The following is a 21,834-nucleotide window of genomic DNA, read 5'->3' as shown; positions in this document are numbered from 1 at the left end:
AGTTGGTTACATTTTAATCAAAAAGTGGCACACCGAAGAGCTGAAGTAAACAGATATACAATAGAGAAGGAGAGATAGAGATAGAGAAAGTGACAGAGAGAAAGAGAGAGAGAGAGAGAGAGAGAGAGAGAGAGAGAAAGAGAGAAAGATACGGCAAATAGCAGAAAATCTCGACACAAAAACGATACTGCACATAACAGATGAAAAGATTGATGGAGAGGAGATGTCTCGCTGGAATTATAGACAGAAGAAACACAGCTCGTCTTAAAGAGCATCTCGTCTTTCTTAAAACCATGGGATTGAACAGTGATAAAAGACAGAATTGCTGTCCTCTAGACGGAATCATTCCTTCACTAACTTGCCAACGATTGAAAATTCTCGAATCTTTTTTTTTCTCGATGAGGAAAATTCTGTCGTTTATACTTCGTCTGTTACGTTACAATGAACCGTTCGACCTCGAACGTCGCGTAGTATAGTGCTTTGCCGGTCAGGGGGAAGCACTTACATCGGTAATCAACAGTTCTTCGCCGTCGTCGAGGCCAGCGATTGTCGTCTTGCCTTGCGACACAAAGTAGTAGTCATGGATGTTGTTGGACAGCAGCAACATCTCTACGGGTGACCAAAAAAGGAAACAAAAAAGAAAAACATGCGGGCGTTAACTACAAAGTGTCAGAGTGCCATGTTTTCCGGTGGCTTTCCCTTGGAAACTTGCGAACAAGCTTTGGCTTGTCCTGGGGGAGGGGGGGGGGGGCTCTTTCGGCCGACGATCTCGTCAGAGAAATCGTTTAGCGGGGATGTCGGGGTTAAGGGTCACAGATGGAGTTGTTTTACGAAACTCTTTTAACTCTATTCCCCTTAAATCGTCATTTTCCTGTTGCAATTAATTTTTATACGATTTCTATAATCTAATTGTTCTGGTAAGCATTTTCAAAAATTGTCAATTGTCCGGACAAATTTTGCCAAGTTGAACGGTATCAAATTTCAGTGAGTCTTGTAAATCAAAGGCTCTTGGATATTTTCGTACAAATTTTCATACTGTTAGCGAATAATTTTAGCGAATAATCGACAATGATAACTGGACTGCAGGTCTTTGTGCCAATACATTCTGCGTCAATTAGAAGAAATACAAGTTACAGAATTGCTTCTCTTAATAATTTCGAATTCATATAATCTGAAGTCTAATGATAACTGTTGTAATTTGCGACGTTTGAGTACTTCATCCGATCAGGTATCTCAAACTCCGCAAAGACTATAACAGGAACGAACGACAATTTAAGAGTATAGTTCTCGTTTGTGGGGAACAATACACGGCACAGTTTCCTCACGTACCGTTCACCAAAACTCCTCTCAGTTAACCCCTTTGCTCTGTGAACAAAGTGTTGTTTACGTTTGGTCCGATCGAAGCGCCGCGAGTCCGGCTCGCGATTCTTATTTTTGACACGAATTTCTTGCCACGAGTCTCGCTCGATATTGCAGGTTAAGGGGCTAATCTGTAGAAGGTTTGGTTAATTATTTGGGGAAAGTCCTGTACTTTAAAAGGACCTTGTCACAAGTTTGTAGGTGAACTCGCAAGGGGGCCATCAACACACATATCTAACAACATAAAGGAAACGGTTTCCCGAGGGCGGGGGGAACAGGGATTAGAACGAAAATACATAAACGAAATATCCTGGCGTTCTCTTCTCTTTCACCAGCACATCAAAACCAAACGTGTCGTCTAACTTTACTTCTGTGTAAAACTGAACAACCAAACTCAAAAGTAAAGGGTGTGTTGGGGACACAAAAGACTTAAAGAACAACCAAAGAAGCCACAAAGGGATATGATAATCGTGAGTACAGCAAAAAGGGTGTTGGGGGGGGGGGAGAAAACTGAAAGACGACAAAGAGATAGATAAAGAAAGAGAGAGAAAGAAAGAGAGAGAGAGAGAATGTGAGATTGGGGAGTGATGCGTAGCCCTGGCATGATCGTCAGGTTCTTACGTCGGTCAGAATACACTCCTCGCCGTCATCGACATTTGGGATTGTGGTCTTGCCCTGAGAAATGAAGTAGTAATCGTGGACGTTGTCCGTCAGGCAGCACATGTCTATATCGAACGAAGATCAGAATGGTAAGAAGTCTGACAGAACTGGGTGAAGAGGGTCCACACAATCATCGACCCGTTCATCGAAACGGGTCGGACGTGATCAAACGGTAACACGTCCGTCATGGGGGAATTAAAAAGGTTCCACTGCAGTCTCTATCACACTTTGCTCCTATACGTAGGTCTCGTATTTACAGGATAACTAGGAGGGTATCGCTAATGTCGCAGACACGTTGCTAGCTTAGACTTGCCTGTTCATTTTGTGGCTTTGATAATTCAACCATTTTTACAACATCAATTTTGTAACTTCTGATAGAACGAAATCCAAGAATTGCAATGCCAAGATATCGCTTTTAGCTAGGCAGACTATATCTAAGCTAGCAGTATCCTGCCAAACAGATTCTAACCGGTCCGGGGAACAGTGAAAGAGATTACTTGTCGACGACCTCATGATTCTCCTCCCCTAAATACTTGCCGACTCTAAAGGCACGGCGCTGCTTGGATAAATGCTTTTCATCATTAGATCTGAGTTTCTATTGTTCAGTACTTGCTAATGATACGTTCAAACGGCCTTACCCTTTAATCCCTTCACGGATCCGGACATCATTTGGTAGAAGATGTGGTACGAACGTTCCAAAGCCTGTTGGGAGATGACACGGGCTTTCTCGAGCAGATCTGCGTGTAACAGATGAAATTTCGATTTCAGTAACTCGATTGCAGGCGCGAGGTCTCCATTCTTCCGGTGTTGTTCGATTTCGCGCATTTCGAGAACGACACACGCGTCGATGTGAAAATAAGTCGTGACGCAATTGCTTCTTGGGTGATGCAAGTAACGTGCGAAGCTGATCGAAACGTACACACGACGATTGAATCGTAAAAATATCGATCCCCGAATGGGACCGATGCCAACTACGCTTCTTTCTAATTGCGTCTAAATTTGTATAAGTAAAGCGAAACACGTGTGTTATGTGAATTATGCGCTCGTGACAACGTATGCACGTTCGGGAGATACAGTGTAAAATGATCTCTTCAAGTTGAAACTTACAGGTCTCGATATCAGCACCGGCCAGTTTTCCAGAAGGACCGAAGTGGATACGGATGAATTTACCCTATTCGCCAAGAGAAACAGAATTTTCATTTTTGAAGTTAGCATAAAGTTTAGCGGTACATAGACGATTTCATTTTCAGCATTGATCTCTACAGGGATACAAGAGCTATCGAAACATGAATTCAGTTCTTTTAGGCACTGTACGCCACTATAGTGGCTTCCGTGGAAAGCATCAGTTCGAACGGTAACGCCACTATACTATATCTAATATTTTAAGTTTACGATTATTTAACAAATTTATCTCTTTGGCTATATATTATTGGACAAAAAGTGGCCAAAAATTTGGATAGCCATACATTTGTTATTTTTATGAAGTAATGTAAAATAAAAATTTTTAATGCAAACCTAGCGTAGAACTATACATCGAAGATGAAACAAAATTGCACTGAATTCTACTTTGCGATTTTTCAAAAGCTGTTGTACGCTATAAATGTACGAAGTTTCAAAGTCTGATAATGCATTCGATTAACTGTAGGTTTCGGAGACTATGTAGTGGCAGATTATTTAAAAAAAAAAAACTTCACCAAACAAATGGATAAAGAGGAAACTTACGAAACGGGAAGAGTTGTCGTTACGGACGGTCTTGGCATTACCGAACGCTTCCAGTACGGGATTGGTCTGTACGACCTGGTCTTCCAGGGATCCTTTCTTCTGCTGAGATTCGTCAACTTTCTTGGTCGAGGCACCGACGGTAGCGAAGTACGCAATTACCTTCTTCGTGTTCTCAGTCTTTCCGGCTCCAGACTCACCGGTAATCAACATAGACTGATTTTCGCTGTCTGTGAACAGATACGGGCGAATTGAGCTTCGGCGAACCTTCTGATACAGCTTTTTGCTCACAGAGACCGATGTTTCGCAAACGAATTTTCACCATTTTACGTCGAACACATTATCGTGCACGTTTTTCTCTGACAGCTTTTTCAAAGAAATATTTATATTTCGTCTAACCCCTCGCTGGTCTAACAAAAATCTACTAAACATGAACGTTGTTATTCTTTTCAATAATTTTCTTTTTCTTCTAAGGACTTATTGAAGATAAATTGGGTAAGGGACCCAATTACTGTGGGGGTGCCACTTACTGTGCCTGTATCAATTATATCTATTTTTAAAGCATAATGAATATTAAGAAAAGAATATTACAGTTTCTTTTTTAATATTCATTATACTTTAAAATATAATTAATATAGAGCACAGTGATTGGTACACCTACAGTAATTGGGTCCCTTACCCTACATTCTACTCGTTGTAGCCGCAAAGAAAATCATATGGCAAGGGGTTAACGATTGTAAATTGATGCAACTTTAAAATCTTAAGAGAAAAAAAAATAGGTTTCTCGGAATTTTTAGGAGCTCGATATCTGCAAGCACGGACTTGTTGATGGCATACGTACTGGTCAACATGTTTACGTAGGCTCCGTCAGAGATGGCGAAAATGTGAGGTGGCACTTCATTACGTCTTTTGCCTCGATATAATTTTGCGCACCTCGAGGTGTACACGGGGAATCTTTTGTAGGGATTAATAGCTACGCAGAACAGGCCGGAGTAAGTCTGTAAAAGAGAGCAGTCATTTTACAAAAGAGAGCTTCGCATCAGCATTGTTCGCGAAAACACAGGTGGTCAATAATACGTTCAATTTCTGATCTGTCGTTTTTCGCATAACGATCTCAAGAGAAAGGTACACTCTCCGTAGATCGATAATCTTTCGAACAATTTTTACATCGTGATACATCTCTCTTTCTTCTTGTGTTGCGTAACGCGTGTTACATACTGGGAAATCGATAAATCAGAAATCGACAAAATGGCGAAACCAGCGGTAACAATTACGACATCGGGAAACAGGTAATTAGAATAACAATATCTAAAACTAAATGCAAACGATCTTTCGCGGGAAAGAAACTCTTGTCTTAAGAGAGAACTTTCCCTGTGCAGATGGCGACCGCTTGTTAATCGCTTCTGCGATAAAAACGTCGTCAGCAGACTGCAGATTTTACGCGTTTCAAGATATTCAAAGAATCTAGTTACACGGTTCTCGATTCATTCAAATGACCGAAAGTCAAAATGCATTTTCGTTGATCTTCTGTTTCTCAGAATTGGCTTGAACAATTTTTAGTTTGCGTAAAAATCGGCAGTCTGGTCACCAGGGTGCAAAGTTTTTCTCGAGCTCCTCGGTGAGGAGTGAACTCTGCGAAAGCTCTGAACCACTGATCACAAATTGCGGACTTGTGGCGAACAGAGGTAAAATAAAACGATGTCGTGACACGTCTGGGTGTTTTGAGCCGACATTCCTGAAAAATGAAAAGTTTCATGCAGCTGGAGAATCGACTGATGATCCCCGCGTAACGTGACGACACATTCGAGTTATCTGGAAAGGAAGGAGATATCGTGGCTCGTCCAGGCAGCTTCGGTCAATGCCTCGACGCTTTCGCATGCAATTTCGTTGGAACAATGCTGCTCTTTCAGCGTGGGGGAACAAAAGAGGAAAAGAATTCGAAAGAGAAACGTGGCGGCAACGTCCAACATGCTTTGTCCAACGTTTTCGTCTCTCGCGAGCGTGGCTCTCGTCGAGGTAGCAAAACTCGCTCGGGAAACGTGAATCCTCAACACAGAGAGCTATCCTTCATCGGGGGAATCGATCTTACGTAAATAAGTTTGGCGTAGTAACGTTGCTTCAGATTGTGAAGGACCGAAGCATCGTTGAGATACGTCAGATTCGACATGTCCTCGGCTTTTTCGTACTTTGGCGGATTTACTTGTTGCAACTGGTCCTTCTTGAAGTCCTTGGTCTACGGTTTCCCAGGGAAAAGAAAGAGACGTTAGTGATCGACGTACGAAAATGAACTTACGTAGATTAGTTTGCTGTAGTAACGCTGTTTCAAGTTGTGCAACACGGACGCTTCATTCAGGAACGTCAGGTCCGCCATGTCCTCGGACTTCTCGAACTTTGGCGGATTTACTTGCGACAGCTGATCCTTGCGGAACTGTTTCGTCTGCGTGGGCATTCTTTTTCAATATCTCGGACTCTCGTTGCACTTTATTGCTTGATACTAGTGTACCCAATTCCGAGGGCAATGCTCGAAGAATACGTGGAGAACCGTGGAGTTCTCGATCCGAACCACAGTAATGTCTTGATCTAAGCCGAACGGAGCTACACTATCGTAGTCAGTTCGTCTATCCCCTCCACTGACCCCGCGAGGGGCCAAGAAGCGGTCGGCTATACCGGTGTGAACCACTACTAATCCAATTACGAAACTTCTTTATTTTTCATTACTTTTTTATGGGCCTTTCGGCAACTTATTCGTGGTATTTTTCGGATTAAAATGACACTAAACACGATATAATTTGAACTGTATTTAGTGGTTCAATTGACGGTATGCAGTGCGTCCGTGTTTATTCGCGCTGTCTTTTTCTACGTTCGGCGCGGTCTAAGGATTGGGCTTAGATCGAGACTTCGCTGTACTTGGAACATGACTACTTTACTTAGAAAAATTCTTTGAAATAGGATCGGTCATTATCGTTCTATTGCTCCATAGTGCTCCACCGAACATGACGCGAATTCTTTCTGGTTAATTCTACTATTTTAATGAAATATTCTATTAGTCCGATAAAATCGCGTTCACTCTTTCAGTTAACCCTTAACTGGTACACTGGGGTCTCTCATGACCCTAACGAAGTTTTTGGGCATTGTAACTTTCTCTACTGTACTATTCTTTAACTTCCTTAGAACATTTGGATTATTTATAAGTTATATTATGCTTAAAGGTATACGAGAAAATTCGTTACAAAATTTTAGGAAGATCCTGTTGTGATACTTCGTTATCCGAGTAAACCACTGTACCGCTTAAGGGTTAAATTTCATTAAATCTCGATAAAAAAATTCTAGCTGAAGAGAGAACTGTACTAAACAAGATGTAAAAGAGACGATTATTTTCCTGTAATTATAGAATGTAGTAAATCGAAGTTGGAGCTCTAAGACCGGGATTACACTCGTAAATCTCGTTCGTTTTCATATTTGAAAATGAGTTTTTGATTCCGGTGAGAGATAAACGATCGATCGATTCGATAATGTGAAGTTGATGGACAAAGATCATTCTTGTAGGTCATCAATGTGGAAACGTCTGCATCTCGACTCGGTCTCTTTTAATATACACTTTCATACGCGTCTCCCTCCATCCCACTTTCGGCGCTCTAAAAATATGTTGACCCATGTTTCGAGAAGTGGCGTTTCAATTTATTATTACCGGCGCGGACGGCGATGCTAACAATAGCATTTCAGCGACGGTCGCCGGATGACAAGGAAACCCGGCAGGGTTTGCTGAACCATTATGTAACAAAGCATTTGGAACAGTAGAAATTTCGTTCGAGATTACGTCTCGGAGTCCGCTTTTCCCGACGAGAATAACGGAAAAGAATCCGGAGACCGTTCGAGCGTAAAAATAACGAGCGTTACGTCAAACCGAAGCTTGGGCATCAGATTTTTATGTTCAGGCGATTGACCAACAATCGAACGTTTTTCTGAATCTCAACCGAAATATATAAATTACTTTAAAAAGTCTTCCGACCCGTTTCCGTCGAAAAATTATTTTTAATTTAACGGGCGAAGCAAATCTTATATCGTCGTTTATTTTATATCATCAAAAAAAAAAAAAACGGGAACAAAGTCGATCGAACGGCAGAGTGTTAGTTACATTGAATGCTGAATTTTGATGTCCAGTTTGCTAACGATACTCCTGCGAATTAATCGAAATAGAGCGACAAGGTTCGGAGAATTTTTAGAGTTGCTTGAAAAAAGCTCTTTCGACGCGTTTTCGTCGGCTGAAAATGATTTTTCTGTTAGCGAGCGAAACAGATTGAAACGCGTATAACGGAGAGTTTCGCTACCGGTGCTTATTTTTGCACCGTAAAAAAAAAAGGGAACGGAGCCAATCGAACGGTAGCGCGTTAGATGACAGCATACGCTGAGGAACTGCCGAACGGTTTACCCCTTTCTAAAAATAGATCAGTTCGAAACGACGAAGCTCCGGTATTTCTGCTTTCCTTTTTATACACAGGAAGCCGCCATTAGTCTTTTCTTAGAAAAGGAAGCGAACACGCTCGCTGTGTCTTATCTCTCTGCATGACAATTAAGGTGGTTGCACCCGTTGCCGAATATTTCCATCGTGCGCGGGCCGCACGGGCTTCTCGATTTACAAAGGGGATATAAAAAGAACGAAAACGAATTCGATTGAAAAACCGAAAGGCTGTACCGAGCCAAAATTATTTATACCGGTCCAGAAGGGACCTATTTAGAGCCGGGTTGTCTCTTTTATCGTCGAAGAGCGCGCGAACGGATAGACGCGGCAATTTCGAGAAGTCGAAGACTGAACACGCGAACAAAATGATTGATAAAAGTGGAAAAAGATTAAACGATTACCTCGCCGCCAGGCAATCCGACGCTGACAACATCACCCTTGGTGGCCTTGATCTCACCAAGAACATATCCTTCCTTCTCGTCGGGTACCCAGCACGCTTTTTTCGCATCGTACGGTTTCGTCTGATCGATTCTCTTCTGCTCGAGAGAGACGAAGAGGTATGGGGTTGGATCTGGATCGTCCCCCTCTTGCTTCACTGGTTTCGGCATACTTGACTCTTCGGTTTTTTCACCTGGTTCAAGTCAATTACCAGCGTAATAGCCCCTTTTATTTTCCTAGGAAGGTCTGCGCGCCTTCTACGTCGTCGTTTTCCCACGTGTCGAAGGGTGGGAAGGATTTCTTTGTGGCTTCGTCTCCTCGCTCTTCTTCTCGTTCTTCGGAGAATTCGGCGGCGGACGGACTACTTCTGGCGGCACGTTCTGAGCGGCCCTGTACAACAAAATGATCAGTGTTGTTGGCATTAGCTCTCGGATTGTGAACCGCGGCACCGTTTCGATACTCCCACCCGACCCCACCGACGGGCGCGATTCGTCCAACAGATTTGAAAATAGCGCTCCTTCGGTATATAGCTTTTTATACGACCGAAGAAGCTCGAGCTCGGCCCCCTTGCACCTCCTAGTGTTTTCTCCATTTTCTTCCCAATGTTTGTAAAATGAATTTTTCAGTTGAAATGTACCTCGAAAGGCACTACCGTCTTATCTATGTAAAAAGAATTCTTTTGTTTGAAATTTACTTCGAAAAACAGTTTCTCCATTGCTACTAATTTTACATAATTTTTCTCACTAATTGAATCGGATATGGTTGAATACATGTATATTCTTTACCCAAGGGAAGGGAATTTTTTCTTTGAAACATGTACTTCCAAAGACAATTTCTGCATTGGTCTGGATTAGGTGTATAAGCATTGATACTAATTTTCAACGATTAATTTTATAAATTGGATATGGTTGAATACATGTACGTTGCTTATGTAAGGAAAGAGAATTTTTTATTTGATATGTGTACTTCAAAAAAACAGTTTCTTGATCGGTAATAATATGAAAAAGTTTTTTTCACGAATTGTGTTCGATATAGTTGAATGCACGTATACTGCTTATCTATGGAAAAAGAAAATCAATGTTATAAAATGTAATGAATATTTAAGCTGGCAATTTACAAATGCCGAACCATGCTTTAGAAGTGCAAAGGGTTGAAAATGTATAGATTGATTTCTTTCGCCTTTAATTGAACCCTTATGTCAATAGCCTGGTAACCGAGTACTTTCAATTTATCCTTGTACTCGTCTTGGAAAAGAGTAAAATTGTTATAGATTTCTACTTTCTTGTGTAACTATAAATTAATTGATACAAATATGCGCTGAAATGACGAAGTCTACGAGGAACTGCAATATTACTGAACGTTATTGGTAATTTCAAGCATTGACATAAAGGAAAAATAAAGAAATCAGCATTTTTCAATCTGGTGGATGTATTGCGCCCCACCGAACACTCAAAATATGATTAACAAATGTGTAAAACCAATACCACCTAACTAATTTTTCACTTAGTTGAAGAATCCTACTATTTTTACCGTTTGTACATTTTTTGTTCAATAAAACTTAAAGAGATCTTGCTCTACCCAATACTATTATCGACACAGATTGTAAATTATTTTGTAGTTGCAAAAGCACTAAAAAGTGTGCAACTTCATCTATTCTTAAGTAAGTTTCTCTAGTTTGATTATTTTGTTTCGTTCTTGTGTGACATACTTGGAAAAAGTTTAATTGTAAAATAAATCACATACGGAAACGAACTAGAAGTCTGAGAATAATTTCGTATGAATCGTTCTCATTGTGACGGAACCGAAATGATTTCGTGCAATTTAAACTTTTCGAAATATTTAAAATTTGCAACCGTGGATCTTTTCGATTATAAACAAGCTACTAATTACTGCAAAAAAAAAAAAACACGGAATAACTTTGCTTAATGTAGACTACAGTAACTCTGTCGTATCAAATAATCAAAATAACGCAGCTATTATTTTATAAGTAATTCATCTTTCTATTCCATTTTATAATTCCTCTGTAAACTGAATATCCGAAGTGCACTGATTGAAATAATTCTTCCTGTGTTCTTAATCATGTTCTAATCGAAGGCATCTTGAACGCACAGAGTGTGACTTCACGTTAGAGTATAATGCGCAATCAATATATGTGTAACGTCCCTATTATAAAACACACTCGTGTAACCGATTACGATGCGCATTAAAACAACTCGTCGACTGAACGTTCGAACCTTAAAAAGAGCGAAGAGGGAGACTGTATTACCATTCATCTATCAGATCAATTTAAACTTACGAATATCGACACGTACTACAAATTTATTTTCATCTATTTGTCAAAACTCCTCCATATTCAAAATCTAAATACTCACAACGACGAGACTACGAAGCGAACCGAAACAAGCATAAGTGCTCGTAAATGTGCGTCAGGGATCAAATCGGATTAAATAAAAAAATATTAAAAGGTCTAACGATGATCAGGCAGTAGGTCCGGCGCGAAATAAAATAAAAAGACACGATTCAACTAAATAGAACATACTAATTGTCAGAAAAAGACACAGAAGAGGCTGCACACGGGCAGTCTAAACATGGCGATGGGAAATAGTGGATCAATCGTTGAAACAAGACACCGGGATTCTAACAGATCCAAGAAAAGCAACGTACTTCCGGAACCGCTCGGGTCGAAACAAAATGGCGACCACCGCACTTTGACGTTCTCCGCGCGCGGCTCGAAACTTCTCAAACACTTCGGATCCAGGGAATCTTTTGAAGCGTCGAAGCAACCCGGAAATACTCGAGACATTCACCGAAGAGACTACGAAAGCAACGCTGGATCAAGCTACTGCAAAACTCCTCCGGCATGATACGAAAATGGAGAACGCGCGTGAAGATTTCTCGAAGTCTGTTGAGAAATTCGAAATTTCTACGGCACTGCGGGTGATTCAGAACGGACGGGAGACTCAAAAATCGAAATCGGGAATCCTGGTATCTGGTAACACCTTATAGTTGCACTGATTTTTCTGATATTCAACACCAATGACGTCACCCCGGTCAATCAAACTCACGCTCGAAGAATTCCACTGGGTTTTATATATGTCCACGGACGTATTCGGGTTGAGGTGGTTGTGACGGGGGAGCATGGGTTGTGGGAGGGGGGGGGGATGCGTGAGAAGATTTTCGGTAGAATAAAGTCAAAAAAAAATCACTGTTCTTCCCGGTTCACTAAGAGCGGGGGGTCGCGCACCAAATTCTCCCGGTTTTCTCGCGCGACGGTGTCGGTTCCTTAGCGATAGAATAAGGACTACACCACCTCGAAACCGATATGTCAGTCACAGTCCGAGGCATAAGCTCGAGAAATCACAGTGTATCCACAAGAGGCTCCTTCCCTCTACCAACGGGGTAAGACTTAATTACCAGGCGGCGAACAATATCACTTCCGTTTTTTACCTAATCCTTTGCAATCGAGAGTCGGTTTGCAAGACTGAAGAGGTGTCACTAGGCACAGGCTGCGGGATCAGCGAATCTCGAACAAAATCCCCTAGGTTCTTCCTCACAACCACGATTCTTTTACTCTTTTTTTTTCTCTCGTCTAATACCTCTTTCTCGAATTTTTTCTCCCTGGTCTACGCGACCTTTTGGGGCGTCCAATCTCCTCGTCGCGCCTTCGTATACTCCCTTTTCGCTCTTTTCTGTTTTTTTTTTTTCGTCTATTTTTCTGTTCGCTCCGTGTTCGCTATCCGAAGTATCTGACCATTAAATGTTGCAACGTAATCAAAGAAAGAAAAAAAAAGGTAACAATCGGACGAAACACCGACGTGCTGCACTTACGTTAGAGAGCCGTTCTGTCGGGGAAACGAGCGGGGGCTCCCAATATAAGCGCGTGCAACGTGATCCTCGAATATAACGAGCTCGACGATTGGCCGGCGACATGGGCCAATACGGGACCGTGTTAGTTCTTGGGCCAATCTACCTTTTTAGGTGGAGATGATACCAAAAGTGTGACAAGGGGTGGTCACGGAAAGCTACAACCGCCTCGCTTAGCCGAGTGAGATGAAAATAGACGCGCGAGCGAGATAGGGAGCTACTTTCGACAGGCGAGAGCTTTCTGGCACATCCGTTTTTCTCCTGTCTTCCGATATGTCCCCTTCGGATCCTTTGCCACGATCCTGGATCCTCCGAGAAAGGTTCTCACGCACACCCCCTCGAGAACGATCCGTCGGGTGCAACGGGAAACCCCCTATGGTAGAACCCGAGCAGTCACGCGTTCGAACAGGGAGCTTTTGATCCGCTCCAAGATCAGCAGTCCACGTGGAAGACGCACGTGCTTGATGATACCAGCTGCAAGCATCTTCGATGAGCAAATTACCCCGACTTCCTTCTTGGCTGGGATGCTAAAAGAATCGAGCAGAACCTCGAATTTTATCTAATATTCTGACATTCCATGCGTTCAAGTATACCTCAAGGACGTTTCGCTATATACCGAGTCAGACCCCGTGTCTTTGAGCCTGCACGTCAAATTTTTAGACAGTCTTTTCCGAATTTCTTTACGGCTAGCATTCTCCATTCAGCTCTTCTCGATTCGCTCTTGATTACGCTCGATTAGGCTCCTCTTCCAGACGCTTCGTCAGGGACGACGGATTTTACGCGATTTCTTTCCAATTTATTATGTATTTATATAAATGATTTATTTAAATGATTTTATCGAACATTACAAAACAGAGGACAGGAACAGCTAACATTTTTGTTGGACAAAGAGAATCGTTTGTTTTATTGTATTCTGTTTTAGGGCTTTTGGTCTAAGCTGAAGACAGTTTCAAATGTCAATGGATATTGTTAGATGATGCAGATAAAAATTGTAGATTCAATTGTGTTGGCTACAGAAGGGAAAGAGAAAACGTATAACGTAGATATGTAGGACAGGGTGTACAATAGTCGTTGTATGAATAGGCGAACGCCTATGTTTTCGCCTGACCACCACATACGTAGCACGCCGTAGCCTCTATTATTAATGCGAAAGCATACGGGTAATACTTGAGAAGTCCAAATAAGGACTTTGTATAATGCACTGGATGGTTTCGTTCATGGTTGTGTTATGGAATTTTAAAGTTGTTCATTACGGTATAATTTTAAAAGCATGGTCATGTTTATGGAATATTGCATTTTTAGTCTGTGTAATCAGATATTAATTATACAGGAGAACGTGTATGAGAGACTGATCACTGAACTGGTTTTGTTCAAGCAAAATTTTTTGTTGATATCGTTCAAGAGTTTTGTGAAAGTGAAAATCGATTACGTTCAAAACGTTAGTTTTTGGACAATTGTCTATGGGCATACAAATTTGTGCGAATGTAAGATTTTCATAGAATAAAAACAAATGTTAAAAATACAATGAAAGCAGTTTAAAATATACATTATTGAACTTCGGATTTGTGTGCAAAAAGTTTGTGCATCAATCGCAAAACACAGGAGCTGAATATAAGTTTATAGTTTTCGCTAATAATTTTAATGCAGGGAAAATAATATGTTAATACTGTTCGATTCTTTTAATCTTTACACTGTTTTAAACTGCGTCTACTCATTTTTGTCAGAAATGAATAATGTCCAGAGTCTACAACACATTATACTTAAAATTGATTATCTCAAACTGTGAATTCAATTAATTCGTGCTTACGTGTAACAACTAAATTTGCTACGTGCTAATTTATTCAATTTCGGTTACTTACGAAATATTTACAACATTTTATAAAAAGCAACCGACCATTCATACAGAATATATTATTGTTTTCTAAATATAATTACGTTTATCCTTGTTCATGTCATTTATAAAAGCTTTCCAATCATTTAGGGAGAAATACAAGGTTCGTTATTTCACGTTCTACAACAATGTCGTAAATACAACCGTAAATGCTACAAGCAACAATGTCAGTGACAGAAAGCTTTAAACGTCGAAGCTTTTATGAACTAATGTGTGCAAAAGGAATTCCTAATAAATTTGAATTTAGCTATTAGATAAATTAAATCAATATTGACGTATATCTTAAAAGTAAGTGTCTCATTGATGACAGATTTTTGTGTACGCAGTAGTAACAGTACGTGAATAGCCAGACATGGAAAGCGGCGAATCTGTTGTGAGATAAGTCTCTGCGTGTCTCTCTATGAAATACGATAACAATAACAATTATACTAACTGTATACACTAGCGATTTCTATATACAGTTATCAAATAATCCCTGAAGAAAGGGTTTCTGGAAACGAAACTGAATCAGCATTCTAAAACAAAATAAATTTATAATGATATTATAAACGTATACATTTTTTAACGATACCTATCATAATCGTTAATCGAACAATTCGTGCAACTATAATGAAATGTTCTTGTTTTCTATTTTCCATATCGCATGTTTCCAAGAGTACGTGTCCAACAAACTGTCACTATTGCAGTACATTCTCGATCGAAACAGTTCTGTGCTGATGGGCCAAGATTCATTACAAAAACGCTCTGCAGACTTTTAAACGAAGTGCTTCTATAATTACGCGATGTAATTTCGGAACGTTCGATACGGGAAAAATAACCTTCAGAGGTGTACACGCATATATTATTATTTAGCTATTTCGTCGGCTGCATAATCGCGAATAGGAAACTTATATTTCACGGATTTGGCATCTGTTTTAAGTTGTGCTTCCGCGTAGAAATATAATTGCCGTGCTGCTTTTCATAAACATCCATTTGGCTTCGAAAATCGCATACTCCAACCCGCCATCGTTTTTTTTTTCACAGCTAAATATTTATGATTTCGTAATTTCGGTCGAGAACTCGCTTCCGGATACAACAAATGAAACTGATCTGTCAGGAGCTTTTCTTAAAAACTACAGTCACGGTCGCCACTAGATTTATTGCACTTTTCCAAATAATTTCCACATCATTTTGTTCATAAATTCTTGGAAAAAGCTCGACACTTACGTACATATATTTTTTTCATCGGTTTACGCGTGTTTCTCCTTTATCGAAGTATTTGACCATTTGAAGACGTACGCCGCCATATTGGCGACATCGAGCTCGCGCATCAAATTGCTAAAGTTTCTTTTCTCTCCCAGTATTTAAGATATTGACTTGTCGTTCAGTTCAGTGAGAAGGGTGTTTTTAATATCTCAATAGTGTATAATGGGTTAACGTCGACTGTGCTGGAAAAACTTTTCAATAAAATGGCGAGCTCCACGATGGTCTCGTTTGTACGAACGACGAAAAGTATATCTCCTTGATAAAGTTAAATTTCTGAAGGAAGCTAAACTTCACAAAGAAATATAAATAAATAACCAAGCTATAGCTATATGACCAGTAGGTCGACACGACGTAAAAGACATATACAAAAAGAAAATTATGAATTTCATAATGGTGGCGGAACAAATGTCTCAATTTCTTGTCACTGGACGAGATTCGTAACCGAGTAATGACTCCGTGACCCACTTAACCGTGTTAAGTGTGGTGGTCGAGTAACCGACGGGCGATTCCACTCAGTTCTAATGATTTTAATGAAATTTTCAGTAACTGTGATCGGCAGCAATCGAAGGTAGGAACGTACGAACAGTCAGGAATACCCGTCTTTGCCTGTCTATTAATACATCGCGGCACCGAAATCACTCGCGGTCCCTCGTGGCATCTGTGCTCGTCGTAAGAAACACGAGCGAAGTTTCTAGGACGAACTCGCTCCAAATCAATAAACATAAAAAATCCCGTCGATTCATCGGCCCATCAAAGTCGAAAGACGCCAATACAAACACCTGACGGATACGCTATTCGACGTTTGCCCCATTCGCAAAACATCGTTTCTGTATTTGTTGTGACTGGAAGATAATAATTGAAAACATTTCCACCTGCGTGCAACACAAGTGACCAAACCGATCAGCTAAAGGATAGTCGTTTACCTTTGATAGCTGAGTAAGCAAATACGTGTCACAGTCACCAACTCACTACCAGCTTAAGTAACTTCCATGTTTATCTTTTCCTCCGAAAATAATTCTGAATGAAATACTAGCCATTCTCAGTCACGCAATAACAGACAATTCATACAAAGTCGACGTTAAGTCCGTTTCTAATTAAAGATAATTAATTTGGAAGTGTCTGATTCATTCGACTCGTGAGAGACATTTTTGAAGACAATTTTTCACAAATACTGTGTATGTACACATTATTGTATATACTAACTCAATGTTTGTTCAGTCTGTTTCAAATCAAATGTAATTAATTTACAGGTGTCTGATTCATTCAAAATGTGAGAGATATTTTCAGAGAAAATTTTTCGCATAACAAATATTGAACATGTGTGTGTATACATTATTGTACAACTCAATGTTATTTAGTCTGTCAATAATCAAATTGTAATTAATTTGTAGGTGTCTTATTCACTCACTGGGTGAAAGACAATTTTGAGAACATTGTTCATCAGATAAGAAATATTTAACTTGTACATACGTGTAATTTTTTGTAAGAATGAATATTTAATAATATTTATAAGAATTATTTTTTGATAAAATTTTCAAATGCCATGGAAACACCAAGTTAGTCTGCATACAAAATTTGTGTGATAATTATCTTACACGATAGTGAAGCAAAATGAATTCTTTGATGGATACCTGCATATCACACCGTCACTAAACATGAAACTTTTCGCATGATTTGCGAGAGTAATAAAATACCCAATTTATGAAGATGTCCAATGATGCGCGTCGATTGAGATATTGCCAAAACTATTGACTTCGTATTGAAATGTTGAAAGAAACATTTATACTTCAATATTTATAGATTCGTTGGAATGCAGGATATATTTTTATTGTCTTGCTGTCAAGGTTACAGAATGTCTTTATTTTTCTAAGGAAGTACTCTTGTATTATGTTGACGTAAAGTGAAGAATACCATACTATACTCTTACAAATGTTTCTAAGCTTTGTTCAAACACCGGTAAAATCTATTCTCAATTTAATTTTGTGTGGGATTTAAAACATAAACTCAATATGAATGCAATTTCCTCAATGTTCGTAACAATAGCTTTTAAACATACGTTCTCCTTCATTAAGAAAATTATTTATTCTCCTTTAAAAAATTTAAATTATTCTCCTTTATTAGCAAATTATGTAGAAAAGAATCGTGAATAATGTCCATTGAATACTAAATTAATCATAATTGTTCACACATTTTTCTTCAAAATTTTACATTCTTTCGAATATAATATACCAAATTACAATTAAAAAGTTTATTTTTTTATTAGAAAGCCAAAATTGACTTACAAGCTTCCATAACACCTTTACATTGTATTCAATTTTTATCGAACTTTTATATACAACAATTTTTTAATTAACACACAATTTAAGATTCATTCCCTTAAACTAGTATAATGCACACACAATTCTAAACGAAAGCGATGCATATGCGCATAAACATGTACCTCGAATAATTTGTATGGAATAAATGACTCATTCAGGAACTGCATACTACATTTGATACGCACATTCAATATATCATAGTACACCTGTCTACTTTTATTTATCTAAATTGCTTCCCCTAATCTTCAGCAAAGCGGTGTACTACTCCTCCTAATCTTACACTAAAATGGTGTACCAGGGCAAAGGACCCAGTTACTGTGGAAGTGCCAATTACTGTGCCTATATTAATTATACTTATTCTTAAAACATAATGAATATGAAAAAAGAGATATTAAATTGTTTTCATTAAAATCAGTTAATATATGTATGTTACATATTTCTTTTTTAATATTCATCATCCTTTAAAAATATGTATAATTAATATAGGCACACCCACAGTAATTGGGCCCGTTGCCCTACGCAGTATACGATTTCTACATTCTCCGATGGAACATCTATCATAATAATCGATCTATTAGTCATATTTCTAGACTCGATGGAATTCTTATCGCTGCCACGAACGCGTTGTCAGATACAATTATTCCAGGAGATTGCCATTTCGATGAACATTCATTATACCCTTGCAGCTGTTTACATTCCACGTGTGCCTCTTCTGGCAGTCGCAAGTGTGGAAATTCTTGATTCATATCCTAATAGGCGTTTATATCTAGTTGGCGCTTTTAATCCCCTATGCGCAGAATGGGACAATAAATGAATGGCCGTGTCGTTAGTATTATTCTGATTCATATAACGCGACCGCGGCTAATCAATTATAAGAGCTTTCAAAAATCACATTTCATTAACAAGCATCTGTGCAATAATTTTCAATCTTTTTGTAAGCGATACGATTACTATAGTTTCGAACGCCACATAATGGCAACCGCAAAAATACAGGAGCTATATAGACATTTTTTCTTTTCTTAATCATTTTAAGAAGTTGAAAATCATTTTTACCAGAAATGCATGTCTATCGGTCATATTTCTTTATATTTCACTATAAGTATACATTGAAAATTGTGCCTGCGGGATCAGGATCATTAGAAAGTGTTAGGAGATTAGGAAACGTGATGTAGAGCAACGTGTCCGTGATAAAGCACGGCTGGCCAGTCGACAAATCTCGAGATAAAGTGTTCGAATCCCACACACTCGATTCCTCATCTTCCCGGAAGCCTACATATTCATACGGTAACATTTTCTTAACAACAAATTCCGAATTACATCGAAGAAATTTTCTTACAATTCGTCGTACAATTTTCTTGCGTCTTACGGAAGGAATAGTTATAGATTAAGTTGTAGATTAACTAGATAGTTTTCTTTACATAATGTTCACTGTTGGTAGAACCTCTTAGGTTCCTTGCGATAAATCAATTTTTTAGTTTACTCGGTAGACAAGTGTCTAATCGAGCCGTGTCTGGACCGGAGGTATGGACTGGCACAGTTTCTCGTTGTCACATCCAATGTCCGACAAAATGAATGTCTAACATTATTCTTGAAAATCTGAAGTAATGTGTTAGACATTCGTTATACATATTTGAACGATTCGTATTGTCCGACACTCATTTCGAAGTGTCTGATTTAATAATTAGGCTGCGAATCTTATGTCGAAAATGGATAAGTAAGAAGACTATGAAATCGTCACTTTAAGAATATTTTTATATAATTGCTGACTTATTAAAATTATTAAACGTAGAAATACATTTCCACTTAACTTCCGCTACTCACATACATACAAATACATTTTCAAAATTGACACAGACAATTTTTATTCTGCAGAAACATGCGTAGTTTATTAATAATGAATCGTTCGAGCTTGTGCTAAAATTCAAATAAGCTTCTTGCCAGTTCGAACGCTCAAACGTGTCACATGTCTGTCAACAATTGAACAAGAGAATATTAATGTTTCATTTATTTTGAAGGAAAAAGTGAATTTGTTAAATGCATCGTTGCACCATCAAAAGCGATTAAAGTCGCAGGAAGCTAAAGCTATTTATATCGTGAAAATTTCCTTCTATAAATTTCTTCCACCTCTAACAAAACAAGAAATACAATCCGTTCCAATTGCATAACTCATTCTGCTTGCACCTCATACTGGTGAATCACCTGGATTAGCCTTTATTAATGTTGCTAATGTTGCATTCCGTCCAAAAGGATAGTTACCACTTTTATGCAGTCTACAAGGTCTCCGTAATATTTTGAAAATTTCATAAAAATTAGAATTATTATTAGATTATTGATCTGCATGTAAAATAAAAATTCTGCGTATCAATTGCAAGATACGAGAGCTAAACAGAAATTTTTCTCTTTCATTAATAATTTCAATATGGTGCAAATATTTATGTTAATATCTTCAAATTCTTTGAATCTTCCTATTTTAAATCTCGCCTTGCATCTATATCAGTACAGTAATTAATTTTTAAGCCTAAAATAATTGACAGTCAATGTTTCATAGTGTTATTTTCATAGTTTTTCATAGTGCGGACTTAAATGGAAATCTGTCGTGACAATTAACATATGTTAGTCTCTTTGTTATCGCTATTCGAACCACAATTATGTCAATTAACTGTGTATGTGATACATTAAGGAAAAATTGCTTGCATTCGTAGAAAAATCAATTGGACGAACTCGTGTGAGCACTCGCAGTTCCAAGACGACATTTTCTCTCTCAGCGTTCAAAGGAAACATGAATTATTTCTGTTCTATCGGTGAAGAACGGAAACGATCGTGTAACCTTCTACAATCATTTGTGTAGAGCGGGGTATATTGCGTCAAACATTCGTGACGTGAATCGCGCAGCACAAATCATCAGACATTGCTTCCCTTTTCTCCCTTTAATCAGCCACCCTATATTAATTTGACGAGACTTGAACGCGCGCGTCATCCTTCCTACAACCCCAAGAGAATTTAATTAACAGATTTACTTTTTCATTAAACTTGATAAATTCGATCTAAACGAGACTTGGCACTGATGGCACACCACCACATTAATTTCAGATCGTACAGCTTCATTTCGCCTGCATCCCTCGCGAGCTTTGGATCCGTATCCTCATTAACAGTGTTTTTCTGATATAGAAAGCTAGCTTCATATTTCTTATTCAGGAGCCTGGAAATGCATCACGTTGAAAACTGCAGTCCAATTTGCACCTACTATTGACGTCATGCCAAAACTTTTTCGGGCTAGCGTGAAAAATTTATATTCGCTTTCGCAAGTACTCCAAAGGATTCGTAGCCCATGATTCATCGTGCGTACCTTAGCGTTGTGTATTTTACTTATTCCACTCGTATCCGGTCGCATTGAAAAATTAAACTGTCACTTTTCGTTAGTACACATTCGCTCTAGTTTATTATACTTATCTGTCATTAGCCAGTAAATTATTCCCCAAAAAAAAAAACTTTTCGTACTATTTCTTTCATAAAATACAATAAAAATACAGAGCATTGTATTTGTAACAACACGCAGACACATTTGAGGAAAGCTCTGTTTTATGGATAAATAAAATTAAACTTCCATACATTTCTTGTGTAGTTAATAAATAAATTAAATTCAAATAAATGATTTGTATTATCCAGTTTGATAAACATGGCAGTGAATTACTTTAATAAATAAATTCCTATTAACACTAAACTTACTACCGCCGGTCAAACTGACCGGTTCCAAATTTTTTGTTTTACAATTACTGAAATTATAAAGACGCTTTCGTAGGAAATGATTAAAGAAATATATTTATTAGGGTATGTATTACAATACGAACCGCACAAATTCCAACTAAATTCAATCTTGTCAT

The 21,834-nt window shown here is 38.7% G+C and overlaps 1 protein-coding gene across 35 annotated transcripts in view; it reads right to left on the bottom strand.

Moving 5' to 3' along the window:
• Positions 1–12,497, bottom strand: part of Mhc (myosin heavy chain) — a 55,201-nt gene extending 42,704 nt beyond the window's left edge. For 9 of the 35 annotated variants that reach the window (XM_076805210.1, XM_076805222.1, XM_076805214.1 and 6 more), the window contains exons 1-8: positions 12,464–12,496; positions 8,599–9,025; positions 5,828–5,971; positions 4,580–4,736; positions 3,742–3,968; positions 3,127–3,190; positions 2,658–2,756; positions 1,981–2,084 (exon numbers count right to left, since the gene is read on the bottom strand). In XM_076805210.1, the coding sequence (XP_076661325.1) occupies positions 1,981–2,084; positions 2,658–2,756; positions 3,127–3,190; positions 3,742–3,968; positions 4,580–4,736; positions 5,828–5,971; positions 8,599–8,805 (1,002 nt within the window). In that variant the 5' untranslated portion in view covers positions 8,806–9,025; positions 12,464–12,496. Of the gene's footprint in view, positions 1–505; positions 610–1,980; positions 2,085–2,657; positions 2,757–3,126; positions 3,191–3,741; positions 3,969–4,579; positions 4,737–5,827; positions 5,972–8,598; positions 9,026–12,463 lie in introns of all 35 variants that reach the window. The other 26 variants (XM_076805243.1, XM_076805221.1, XM_076805238.1 and 23 more) reach the window with 6 other exon arrangements.
• Between the last annotated feature and the right edge of the window lie 9,337 nt (positions 12,498–21,834).

This window comes from Halictus rubicundus, chromosome 2 (genome assembly GCF_050948215.1).
Source record: "Halictus rubicundus isolate RS-2024b chromosome 2, iyHalRubi1_principal, whole genome shotgun sequence".
NCBI lineage: Eukaryota > Metazoa > Arthropoda > Insecta > Hymenoptera > Halictidae > Halictus > Halictus rubicundus.
Note: the sequence above shows the minus strand (reverse complement) of the source record. Positions and strands in the feature narration are given on the sequence as shown.